We start from the raw sequence: 13,056 nt of genomic DNA, 5'->3' as shown, positions 1-13,056 counted from the left end.
ACTAATCTCTTGAAAATAAAGTTTTATTTCATTTTCACGATTGATTGCAATGAGCTCTCAAGATTTAAATTTTATCTATTAGAAAACGACACTGACAGACAGTTTAAGCAAAAAACAATACCGATTTAGAGGTGAAAATGTATTTTCTGACTTTTTCATATAAAATCACAAAATTGAATATTTTTACTTTTAATGTGACACACAATCAATTTTTCTGAGCACATATGAAAGAAATTCTGTCATTCAAATGAAATAAATCCTAAAACCCCAAATAAATACTATATTTAACCCCTTATGCCACTTTAAACTTACATAACAATAACAGTATTTGCTCCATACATTTACGAAAAGGTACCTTATGGAAATAAATCTAATAATACATCACTACAAAATATCAATCATATTATGGTTTATCTTTTATGAATAGAAAATATTAATTTACATTAAACTGCCCCCAATTTAATTAGTTCTTCGTCATAATAATCTTAAAAAAGACCAATAATTTGTATGTAATGAAAAGGTACCTTGTGGTCAAGTTACATGATGAGGCATGATGATGATGGAACAGTTAGGATAAACTAATAATATTTTGGGGTTAAGATGGTATAAACCGTCTATTTCTTATCAATAATATATTTCGGTTGCTATTGAAGATAAGCGGCATTGAGGTTCAATGACCTCAGATATTCCATAAGGTAATGGCATGGCGTCGGGTATTGGCATTTTTCAGCAAACCAATGGCTGATTTACTGCATGCGACCAAACCAAATGAAGATTATTCTAGTTAAGAAAGACTTGACGAGAGTAACTTTGGTATAATAGCAGTCTACTTGGATTTGTGATGTCGGTCTATGTACGGTTATAATATTTGCGAGGCGCCCCAACCAGAACTGAAATTATCAAATTAGTTTTGCAGAATGCTAATACAGTTCTCTACCAAACTTCTTTTCCCGTATTGACTAGTTTTTTTGGGAATTTTCAATCTTTTTTCCATAAGGTACCTTTTCTACTAAACTCTGAGACGACATTACTAGGCTTATAACTAACTTATAACAAAAATAAAAACAGGTAAACAAACGTTACGCATTAAGGTTTCAGATCACACAATAAAAAAAAATTGAGCCTTATTTCACCTCTTTACAAAACATTTAATATCTCCGAAACTAGAAACCCTCATAAGGTACCTTTTCTCGTGGAACGTCACATATTCTCTTTGACGATAGTGTGGCTACCATCAGTTTGGCACTGACATAAACGATATGGAGAACGTAACTTAATTTCTATGCATCTCGCTCGTACTCACATATTAGTAAAAAAAAAAAGTGCAAGAGAGATGTTTAGAAAGTAATTTACGTAGACATTAACATATATGAGTGAATTGCAAAAAAATTGTACATAGTTAAGCACCTGTAATTAGTCTAAAGTTAATTGATTCCATTGTGTTACCACAGTTAAGCCATTTCTATTTAAGTTAGATGCATGAATGTGTGTTGGCTATGCTATAGACTTATATGTGTACGAATTAAGTACAATACAATTTACATAACATAGTTAATTTTCGTAACACAAATGAATCAATCAAGTTAAGACTGATCAACAGCTTCTTAACTGCGCTTAATTACGTACAATTTTTTTGCATTTCACACATATGTCAGTTTTGACACTGTCAGTGACTGGTACGGGTACTGAAGCAATGCAATCGAGTACGGATTCACTGCACGAGTTGCATACAAATATACCAAGTAATAGTAACACAGAGAAACAAGCATTGAGACAAACTGAAAACTATTTTGAAAAAAAGGCGACGACGTTTAGAACTACTATTGAGGTAATAAGGGCTTATACTCGGTATCTTTAGGTATTTAAATAAAAGTAAACAAAATCTACCCTCAAATGGCTCCTTAAGCCCGTTGCGGGTAGATGAAAACATTACATGATCAAATAATGTAGGTACACAGGTCGTTCAGTGACTGATCCAGGCGGTTTTGTACTTGGTCGGTTAACCCATGGTCTAATAAAACATGGTCTTCTATTCCCAGAGTGACACAGGCCTACGTCACAATAACATGGCCGCTATATATAGCGCTATCGCATATTATCATATAGCGCTGTCGCATGATGACGTAGGCTTGTGTCAGTTAGGTGACCTACACCGAAAAAAATAATTTTCTACAATACTACCAGAACGTATAGTAATTAAAAATATAGTTATACCTACTAAAATCCGGTAGTAATAACAAAAAATGTTGTATCGTGTAAAACTTGTTTTTTAAACATCACTGTTTAATTCTAGTTAAATGCAATTTAGTACTGCTTACAATTTCGTTGTATATGTAAAGATGCAAGTGTTGTAAATATTAAACGTTTGTCTCGTTTAATATATGCATCGTAACACTAACTATTGATATGTAAAAATAAAGATACGAGTGTACACGTTACAAGTTATTATGTTGTGGTTACTATAATGCATTGTAGTCTGAACGAATCAAACAGTTGTGCCAACACCACGGTGTATGCGCGGGTGGCGGGGGGCGGAGAAAGGAATTGCGCAAGTCACAGAACGGCAGCCATTACGCCAGCGTCTTACGTTCCGGCCGGTCGATGTTTTATTTACGTAGATCCTGTCCATAATTTTATTGTAAACTAGTACAAGTGTATAGTATAAGTGCGTGTTGTTTGCGTGTTGCTGACACAGTGAAATGTGCGGGCTCCGATTAAGGAAAAGTCCTATACGTGTCTCGCCTGCATTACTCCGCCGGGGCCGACGAGGTGGTGGAGTACGTCCGCCGGAAGACTGGCTACACGCTGAGGGTGCACCAGCTACAGTCGCGTCACTATGTGCACTGCAGTTCATTTGTAGTGCGCGTGCCGCGGCCTCTGCAGGACACCATCGCAAGCGCGGACTTCTGGCCGAAGGGTGTGGTGTTTCGGCGGTTCCGGGGCAACCTGCCGAATCCTACGCCGAGTCAGATGACGCTACGGAGCCACGCTGTTACGTCGTCGCCCAAATCCAATGTTTAATTTGTATGTCATTTTTGTGTCTATTGTTTTCTTTGTGGAGACAAAATGTTTTTTTCTTTTGTAGTGTCACAGTGCCTTGGTTTTACTGTAATGCTGTGTTACTTATTTGATCAATAAAATAAAAAAAATAAGTGTGCTTAAAAACTTGTCTGTATTTACTAGAAGAGCAGTGTACTGGTTATATATTGTTCACGTAACCAGAACCCACTGTGCTGAAGGGACTTCTAAACGGGCCATATGTTCACTGCAATATGTGGCCGGCAACTATTAGTGTCCCTCTCTAACATGTGAGTAAGAGGACACCAATAGTTGCCGGCCACATATTGCAGTGAACATATGGCTCGCTTAGAAGCCCCATTAGCACAGTGGGTTCTGGTAACGTGAACAATATAAAACCAGTACACCGCACAAATCGTTCAGTTACATATACTGAATACCTTGTTATAACAACAGGACAGGAACGTATATGTTACTGTATTATTTAGTAACCATTAACAGACCGGCTAGTTGGGTTTACTAAAAGTCTTATACCCACTACTATACACTTCATAGAATTAACAAATTTAATTTAACAAGAATGGTCTGGTTATGTTTACAAAGTGTCCTGTCGTCACATATACAACAAGACAATATAGTACAGCTAACCAGATTCTGGTTACCAGTACCAGGTTTTTTTTTCAGTGTAGAAAAGACGGGAATAGAGTACCAGGCGGAGTATATTATTATACCATGGGTTAACCAGTCTCTAACTAGTCTCCATAGGCTACGGTGGCCGAAATCGAGAAAACAACTGTCTATAAATTGAATTTAGCGCGGAGCAAGTACCAGGGCCTCATGAGTTACGAGGTGGTGTTGTTGACCAGCCCGCCGGGGCGCGTACCAGTATGAAGATATCGCGGCTGCTCGCATATCTTAGCATTTGGTTTGGTTTGTTTGTATGATTCTACTAGTTTAAAGTATTATTTTAGTTGACGCGTAGAAAAAATATTGTATACAATAGTGATATAATCAAGCTTTTCAATCTCATACCTTACCTAGGCAACTCAGCAAGCTTCGTTGTCTAAACACGGTACTCGACTGAAAAGCTCTCTATTATATCACGATTGTATAAAATACTATTAACTAGGTACCCGAAAATTTACAAATTGTTTGTTTACTTTTATTTAAATACCTAAAGATACAGACTATAGGTACAATCATCAACACTACATAAGGCATAAGGTCCACCTATGTACACTTAAAAGTGTGGGCGATTGTACATGGTGCTAAATATTATAGTACATTGTGCAACATGGGGCGTAACATAATATCATACCATGGGGCGTAAGTTAAAATTTGTAAACAAGAGTATAGTTAAATCGCGATGGCTTGGCGGAGCGATTTATAGACTCGAGTTTGCAATATTATTACGCCCGAGGTACACACAATGTTCTTCATCACACTTGCGATACAAAAAATAAGTATAAAGACGAAAAACTGTTAATTATGGCACTAGAAATTTCATAAATCCCTAGGGAAAACGCTTTTTCTATAACTCCCGCTGAACCTGCGTGCAATTCCACATTTACTGAGCGAGTGTGATGAAAATTATATTTTATCGACTCTTTCATTTACAATATAGATTATACATTAGTACATTACATGTAAGCGCTGGTGGCCTAGCGGTAAGAGCGTGCGACTTGCAAGTTCCGAAAAACTCATTGGTACGAGCCGGGGTTTGAACCCGCGACCTCTGGATTAAAAGTCGCACGCTCTTACCGCTAGGCTACCAGGGCTTTCAGGACTGCCAACAATCTAAGGCTGGTTTTAGTGTCACGCGGACCGTCCGTTCGGATCGCTCCGCACCGCCAAATTGTATGAGAAAGCTGTCCGCGCGGACGGTCGTCAGCTTTACTCTACATAATGTATAATACTCCCTGAACTTAATACATATTGGTCCGGTGCGGAGCGATCCGCACGGACGGTCCGCGTGACACTAAAACCAGCCTATATGGTGAAAATGGAAATGTTCCGACGACCGACCTGTCTGGCCTAGTGGGTAGTGACCCTGCCTGTGAAGCCGATGGTCCTGGGTTCGAATCCCGGTAAGGGCATTTATTTGTGTGATGAGCACAGATATTTGTCCCTAAGTTATGGATGTTTTCTATGTATTTAAGTATTTGTATATTATATTTATCGTTAATTACACAAACGGGTCTACCGCGATATAATTTCATTGTTTTTACCTTTAATTCCGACGTTTCAGCTGAGTTGCACCAGCTGTGGTCACGGAAAGACTGACGTCCCAACAAATGTCAACGGAGATATTTACTTATTTATTTATTTGTGTGTAATTAAATATGTGTACAAAACGCGAGAGTTTAAAGTGTTATATTTATCGTTGTCTGAGTACCCACAACACAAGCCTTCTTGAGCTTACCGTGGGACTTAGTCAATTTGTGTAAGAATGTCCTTATAATATTTATTTATTTTATTTATGTTGCCCCAATCTCCACTACAGCTGCTCTCATTTTACAGGACACTCTGAGAGGGCTTTTGAAAAAGCAACTTCCTTTTGCCCACCCCGCTCCAGACCAAATAGGCCAGCTGGACAGAGATATAATGCTGCCAGTAACCGAACCGTTGTGGAAATTTGAAGACTACGACGATGCGGAGTCTATAGATCCAAAAATCAAAGAGGATTCCAAAACTTGCGAAGCGCAGAAGATTAATTGCGACAGAGATACGTAAGTTCTTGCGCACGAAAGGTTCCGTACCATTACGCAAAAACGGCAAATAAACGTTTGTTGTATGGGAGCCCCACTTAAATATGTATTTTATTCTGGTTTTAGTATATCATGTTAAAGCGGCAACAGAAATACATCACCTGTGAAAATTTCTACTGTCTAGCTATCACGGTTCATGAGATACTGCCTGGTGACAGACAGACATACAGAGAGACAGACAGTAATAGGGTCCCGTTTTTATTACCCTTTGGGTACTGAACCCTAAAAAGTAAACTTACATTGGACGGCCGGTCTGGCCTGGTCGGTAGTTATCCTATGAAGTTGATGGTTCTGGGTTCGAATCCCACCCTAACTAAAAAAAAATCTATAAACTCTCGTTAACAATCTTGGCAATACCCTGATTGCATAATGTTTATATGAATATACTCTGTATCTTTAGGTATTTAAATAAAAGTAAACAAAATCTTCTACCCTCAAATGGCTCCTTAGGCCAGTTGAGCGTAGATGAAAACTTACACTATCAAATAATGTAGGTTAAAGTCAGGTCGTTCAGTGACTGATCCAGGCGGTTTTCTAATTGGTCGGTTAGCAAATAAATGTTATAACTACCCGAAAAATTACAAATTGTTTGTTTACTTTTATTTAAATACCTAAAGATATAGACTATACATACTTATAGAAGTTGCTCGTTAGTCTCGCCAAGGAAAGCAACAAATAATATATATATGCACGTGCACACCGAAAGAGAAAGAGACAAGCTCATGTTCAACAACGAAGAATGGTGTGAAAAATTAATCAATTAACACATTCGTAGGTACTGAAATAAATATGGAATTATTTTTTGTGCTCCTTATGTATAGATGCACAATGTTGCCACATTAAGAAATTGGTTTCCTACCCATACTTTCTTGGATAAAAAATTAAAGTATCGGTTACCTATTGGTTCCTATCATTCATACAGTTATATAATAGGTATAATTTTAAATTTCAGGGATTATAATCAGCCAATATGCGTAATAGACTTGACTATGCCTGAAAAAGAGGGCGCCTTCAGGCAAAAAGGCTTCCATAGTTTTTGTGAAGTGACATACAGGAATTGTCTAAAAAGATACGAGTCAACCGGCAAATATTATGCTGAGCATTATTCTGAAGGTAAAATCTAAAATCCCATCTTCTTGCCATCCAGTCCATCATGGATGACTAACGTTAGACCGGGCCGTGTCCGTGCCTGAGCTTCCGGCTCTTACTTAATTATGACATGACAGGCGATCACGTGATGCTTTCCATAGAAAACGATGCGCCGGAAGCTTAGGCCCGGACTCGGCCCGGTCTAACGTGAGTCATCCCTAAATCGAGTCGAGCCCCAATAGAGGGTTCTATTTGGGTGTGGGGTGTGGGTGGGTGTTGGGTGAGGCCTCTATTTGGGTACACACAACAGACCTACAGGGCTCGTACCATAATCTTCAACAGACTCTGGTCCTGGGCAGTTTAAGTAATCTTCTCCCAGTTGAACAAACACGTGTTTCTTCTTCTCTTCTCCATAAAATAAATAAATAAATATTGGGGACATTCTTACACAGATAGACCATCATCATTCAACAAACTCATGTTTCTTCTTCTTCAACCTAGCGTGTTCCCGGCCTAGTGCCAGGGCCCGCCTTCCTGCTCGATCTTCTCCACTTTGCCGGGTCTTCGGCATCCTTAGGCGTGAGATTGTTCTCTCCCATGTCCGTTATCACAACTTCCAGCCAGCGCTTCTTAGGCCTGCCGTGATCTAAGACCTTGGATCTAGGGATGTTGAGGCATCTATTTCTAATTGAAAAAAACAACAATACGCATGCAGGTTCTACCAGGAGTCAGGAGGAGACTGCATTGAACATTATTTGTTCCTATCTAACACTAATGTCAAAAAGAAGTACCTACTTAGTGCGGCAGGTATAGCAACCTTATGAGCTACAGAACCATGGCCCAAAGAATATGGAATTTCCTAGATTCAACGCGCATTAGTAATGAACTTAAAAGGGCTGCCCACACTAGATCACTGCTTGGTCGACGTGCCACTCAAAAAGGCCCACCCATCTCATCTTCCTTGCGTTGTCCCGGCATTTTACCACAGCTCATGGGAGCCTGAGGTCCGCTTGACAACTAATCCCAAGAATTGACGTAGATACTAGTTTTAACGAAAGCGACTGCCATCTGACTTTCCAACCCAGAAGGGGAAATTAGGCCTTATTGGGAATAGTCCGGTTTCCTCACGATGTTTTCGTTCACCGAAAAGCAACTGGTAAATATCAAATGATATTTCGTACATAAGTTCCGAAAAACTCATTGGTACGAGCCGGGGTTTGAACCCGCGACCACCGGATTGAATGTCGCACGCTCTTACCGCTAGGCCACCAGCGCTTTTTTTTTCTCAAAAAGGCCCACTAACTCAACAATAGAACCTCCTCTCTCCATCTCGTCCCCAATATACCCAACTCATGTTCCACGTAATGACGCCAAAGAAATGTAGGGCGACCATGTTTCCGTTTGCCGCGCACTTCCTGAGGCCACGTTGGATGGTTTAGGCGGAGTATGTCACTTTCTTAGGAGGTCATTTTCTTGTTAGGTCACGGTCTGAGGACGTCACTTTCTGAGGTCGTCACATTCGGAGTTCGTCACTTTCTGAGAACGCCACTTTCTGAGGACGTCACATTCGGTGTTCGTCACTTCGGAGTACTTCACTTTTTTAGCATGCACGTGCAACGTGCGCCTGCACGAACAATGGATACCAGCAATCAGATTAGCTGTACGGCATGAGGCCACTTTTATGTAGGTATGACATACAGGATGTTTTTTTCAGTGGCCATTGAGGGGAAATACGAATCTATAAACGATAACGGGAACCTGTCTTTGACGTCCGGATTCAGACTGCAAAAGCAATACTGCAAATGAACTCAGACTGACGTCCTCAGAACGTGACCTAACTCGAAAGTGACCTCCTAAGAAAGTGACATACTCCGCCTAAACCCTTTGGATGTGGGTGTCAGGTTTCTTGAGGATTTTCCCAATCCAATTCAATTCCCGCGTTCAAATCTCCTTATTATAAGGCGGAATCCCACCAATGTGCGGCGATGCTTGTGCCGCAACTATGCTGCACACTGGTGAAATCCCCATAGATACATGCCCGATAAGTGAGCTAATGTTTGTGATCCAGTTGAGTCAAAAGATACACATGCAATCTTAACTTAACCCTTCAAGTGGCGCCAGCGAAAACGCGAAAAGTAGTCTAGTGGCGCCGCGGATTTGCGCAAAAGCAGTCACGTGGCGGGGCCCCGATGGGTGGTCAGCGCAAATTAAGGGAATTTTACAAAATCTCGATTTAAGCTTTTTTGTGTTTGAAAGTATATTAAATCACAGTATATCGTTATAATCAGCGTTAAATACGCTTACGTTAAATTTCCTTGTTAAAAATGACAACCACCATAAAACAAATTGATGATTGGAGGTAATTGCTATATTATTAAAGTAAGACTTTAATTTTTAAGATTAAATCATTAAAAGGGACTTCGAGAAATAAATTGTATATTAAACTTAATATACAATTTATTTTACGAAACAATCTCTTAAAAATCACGACTGAACTCGGACAAGGCGGTCGCTCCCGAATGAATGGTCCTGACCAACAAATTCTATACCAACTATTTTTGTGTTTCTTATGGTATGCTATCCTTGTCTAAATCGCTATCTAATTTTGGGCGCTAGAAGAGCGTAACTATACTTAAATGCGTTCAATTTTACCTCTAAATACGGCGACTCCTCATTAGCCAGTCACTGGTGGCCGACAGTTTACTGGTTTTCGCATCGACCCGTGAGTGGTGGCCGCCAGTTTACTGCTTTTCGATCCGACCATTAACGGGTTGACCGCCACTTGAAGGGTTAATATACAAAAAAGGAGTTAATGCCACCTTCTATTTCATAAGTTGTTTTTTTTTCAGACTACTTGGAGTTTTATCACAATGGCTGGTGTCAACGATGTAAAACATTCCAGTTAGAAAAGTGCTAGGATCGGCCAAATAAATAATAAGAAGTAAATAATAATAATACATATCTGGGGACATCTTACACAAATCAACCTAGCCCCAAACTAAGCAAAGCTTGTACTATGGCTGTTAGGCGACGATATACGAGTACATACTTATATAGATAAATACATAATAATATACATAGAATCGTAGTCATGGCAAAATCGATGGAGGAACTCAGCATGCTGCTCGATGACCTCAACCGAGTTTCACAACGGGTGGGCTTGAAAATGAACATGGACAAGACGAAACTTATGTCAAATGCCAATGTTGTGCCCATCCCAGTCTCTGTTGGGAACTCGGTACTCGAAGTTGTTGACTCGTACATCTACCTAGGACAAGTAGTCCAATTAGGTAGGTCCAACTTCGAGAAAGAGGTCAACCGCCGAATCCAACTCGGTTGGGCAGCGTTCGGGAAACTACGTAATGTCTTTTCGTCCGACATACCTCAGTGCCTCAAGAAGAAAGTCTTTAATCAATGTGTGTTACCAGTGATGACTTACGGCTCCGAAACGTGGTCTTTCACTATCGGCCTCATCTCAAAACTCAAAGTCGCTCAACGAGCTATGGAGAGGGCTATGCTCGGAGTTTCTCTACGTGATCGAATCAGAAATGAGGAGATCCGTAGACGAACTAAAGTCACCGACATAGCCCACCGGATTAGCAAGCTGAAGTGGCAATGGGCAGGCCACATTGCACGCAGAGAAGATGGCCGATGGGGTCGAAAAGTGCTCGAGTGGAGACCACGGACTAGCAAGCCCAGCGTAGGCCGTCTACCCACAAGATGGACAGACGATCTTGTTAAGGTCGCCGGAAGACGCTGGATGCGGGTCGCTTCCAACCGGCACGTATGGAGGTCCAAGGGGGAGGCCTATGTTCAGCAGTGGACGTCTTATGGCTGAGATGATGATGCTGATGATACATAGAATTGGTTGCAATAAACCATTATGATTATAAAAACTTACTAACTTAGACTGTAACTTATACATATTACTAAACAAATTAGTGCTGCACTCAGGCGGCAGATACGCCTTAAACAGTTTTTTGAGAAGTTTTTACTTTGACATTGATGCATTAAGGCGGTTTGTTTACAGGTAGTCTACCGCGAAACGTGAAAATCGAAATTTCGTTACCTGCCTCTCTATCGATCGAATAAACAATAGTGATAGAGAGGCAGAAACTGAACTTTTGATTGTCGTGTTTCACGACAGGACTTGTGAATCTTGTGATTGAGTTAGTGATGCCCTGTACGCAGAGTTTTGCGTAATATTCCTTAACCCTTTACCAGGCTAAGGTATATATATTTCCTTCACTTCACTTCAAACATGCGTTCTATTTCCGATGAGTAAGACTATTGTCATTTCTGAAATGTCAGCCTGGTAAAGGGTTAATCTTAGACGAATCGACGACGACCCGTCTGGCCTAGTGGGTAGTGACCCTGCCTGTGAAGCCGACGGTCCTGGGTTCGAATCCCGGTAATGTTATTTATTTGTGTGATGAACACAAATATTTGTTCCTTAGTCATGGGTGTTTTCATAATCATAATCGTGCCGCCAGAGTGCAGCACTAGTTTGTTTAGTAAACCATAGACTGTAACTTATACATACTAGTAAGTACTATATATTATGTATACTAATTTGCAGCATTAATTTGTTTAGTAAACCATAGACTGTAATCATAATCGTACTGCCACTGTAACTTATACATACTAGTATGTACTATATATTATGTATACTAGTATGTATATGTTACAGTCTATGGTTTACTAAACAAATTAGTTAATAATAGTTATTTTGGGCGCTATATTGCATCTTAACGCAATAAGTGCTGCAAAACACAAATGCAATATATTTAATAAATAATTTAATTTGTTCCCAAAATTGTGGCGTATTTAAAACCATTAGTGCACATTGCAGTAATACTCCCTATAATAGGGAGTATTACTTCAATGTTCTGCCGCCAGAGTGCAGCACTTATTGCGTTAAGATGCAATATAGCGCCCAAAATAACTATTATGGGTTATTATTAATAAGCAATAAGCAGCTGCAATTTGCACTAATGGTTTTAAATACGACACCATTTTGGGAACAAATTAAATTATTTAGGTATTAAATATTTTGTATTTGTGTTTTTAAAAAGTAAGTCATAGTCACACTACGTTCCTACTATTATATAAATTATAAAATAAATAATTATAACCTCCCGCTGCTGGGCACAGGCCTCCTCTCAACGCGAGAGGGCTTGGGCAATAGTCCCCACGCTACCCCCATTGCGGATTGGGGACTTCACATACACCTTTGAATTTCTTCGCAGATGTATACAGGTTTCCTCACGATGTTTTCCTTCACCGATAAGCTAGTGGTAAATATCAAATGGTATTTCGTACATAAGTTCCAAAAAACTGATTGGTACGAGCCAGGATTTGAACCCGCGACCTCTGGATTAAAAATCGGACGTCATATCCACTCAGCCACCCGCTTACATACATAGATTACATATATTAAAGAAAAAGTGACGACACCCTCTAGTGGACGGCTTCGTCACTTTTTCTTATAGAGAGCTTCTGTTCGCACTCATAAGTATACATTAAAATACTGAATAAATGAAGAAACATAATAAAAACAAGTAACAATTTATTCAATACAACTAATCCTCATCATCATCCTCGCGTTATCCCGGCATTTTGCCACAGCTCATGGGAGCCTGGGGTCCGCTTGGCAACTGATCCCGAGAATTGGCGTAGGCACTAGTTTTTACGAAAGCGACTGCCATCTGACCTTTCAACCCAAAGGGTAAACTAGGCCATATTGGGATTAGTCCATGTTTTCCTTCACCGAAAAGCGACTAGTAAATATCAAATGATATTTCGTACATAAGTTCCGAAAAACTAATTGGTACGAGCCGGGGTTCGATCCCGCAACCTCCGGATTGAAAGTCGCACGCTCTTACCGCTAGGCCACCAGCGCTTCCAACAACTAATCCAACTACAACTAAACCAATACAACGAATCCTATTAGAAATTAAAACTTATACCTAAACATACTCAATCATTAAATTAATAAATTACATTCAAATTAACCTGAAACTAAACTAAATTTAAACGGCTGCTATTTAACTGATCACCAGATTTAGTAAAATTTAATACCAAAAAAATCTACTTTACCACCCTAAAATAATGAATGATCACCAAAATTATAACACCATTTTAATGTGAAATGATTACCAATTTTATTACATTTTACTAT

At 39.7% G+C, this 13,056-nt stretch overlaps 2 protein-coding genes across 3 annotated transcripts in view; one reads left to right on the top strand and one right to left on the bottom strand.

Moving 5' to 3' along the window:
* LOC134801050 (uncharacterized) overlaps positions 1-13,056 on the top strand; it is a 230,117-nt gene that overhangs the window by 2,592 nt on the left and 214,469 nt on the right. The window contains exons 3-6 of the mRNA XM_063773577.1: positions 1,671-1,828; positions 5,539-5,747; positions 6,739-6,899; positions 9,725-11,274. Of these exons, the coding sequence (XP_063629647.1) occupies positions 1,671-1,828; positions 5,539-5,747; positions 6,739-6,899; positions 9,725-9,792 (596 nt within the window). The 3' untranslated portion in view covers positions 9,793-11,274. The remainder of the gene's footprint in view (positions 1-1,670; positions 1,829-5,538; positions 5,748-6,738; positions 6,900-9,724; positions 11,275-13,056) is intronic.
* LOC134801036 (octopamine receptor beta-2R-like) overlaps positions 1-13,056 on the bottom strand; it is a 247,043-nt gene that overhangs the window by 176,147 nt on the left and 57,840 nt on the right. The window lies entirely within an intron of this gene.

Source organism: Cydia splendana, chromosome 21 (genome assembly GCF_910591565.1).
Source record: "Cydia splendana chromosome 21, ilCydSple1.2, whole genome shotgun sequence".
Lineage (NCBI taxonomy): Eukaryota > Metazoa > Arthropoda > Insecta > Lepidoptera > Tortricidae > Cydia > Cydia splendana.
This window is presented reverse-complemented; position numbering and strand designations above follow the sequence as displayed.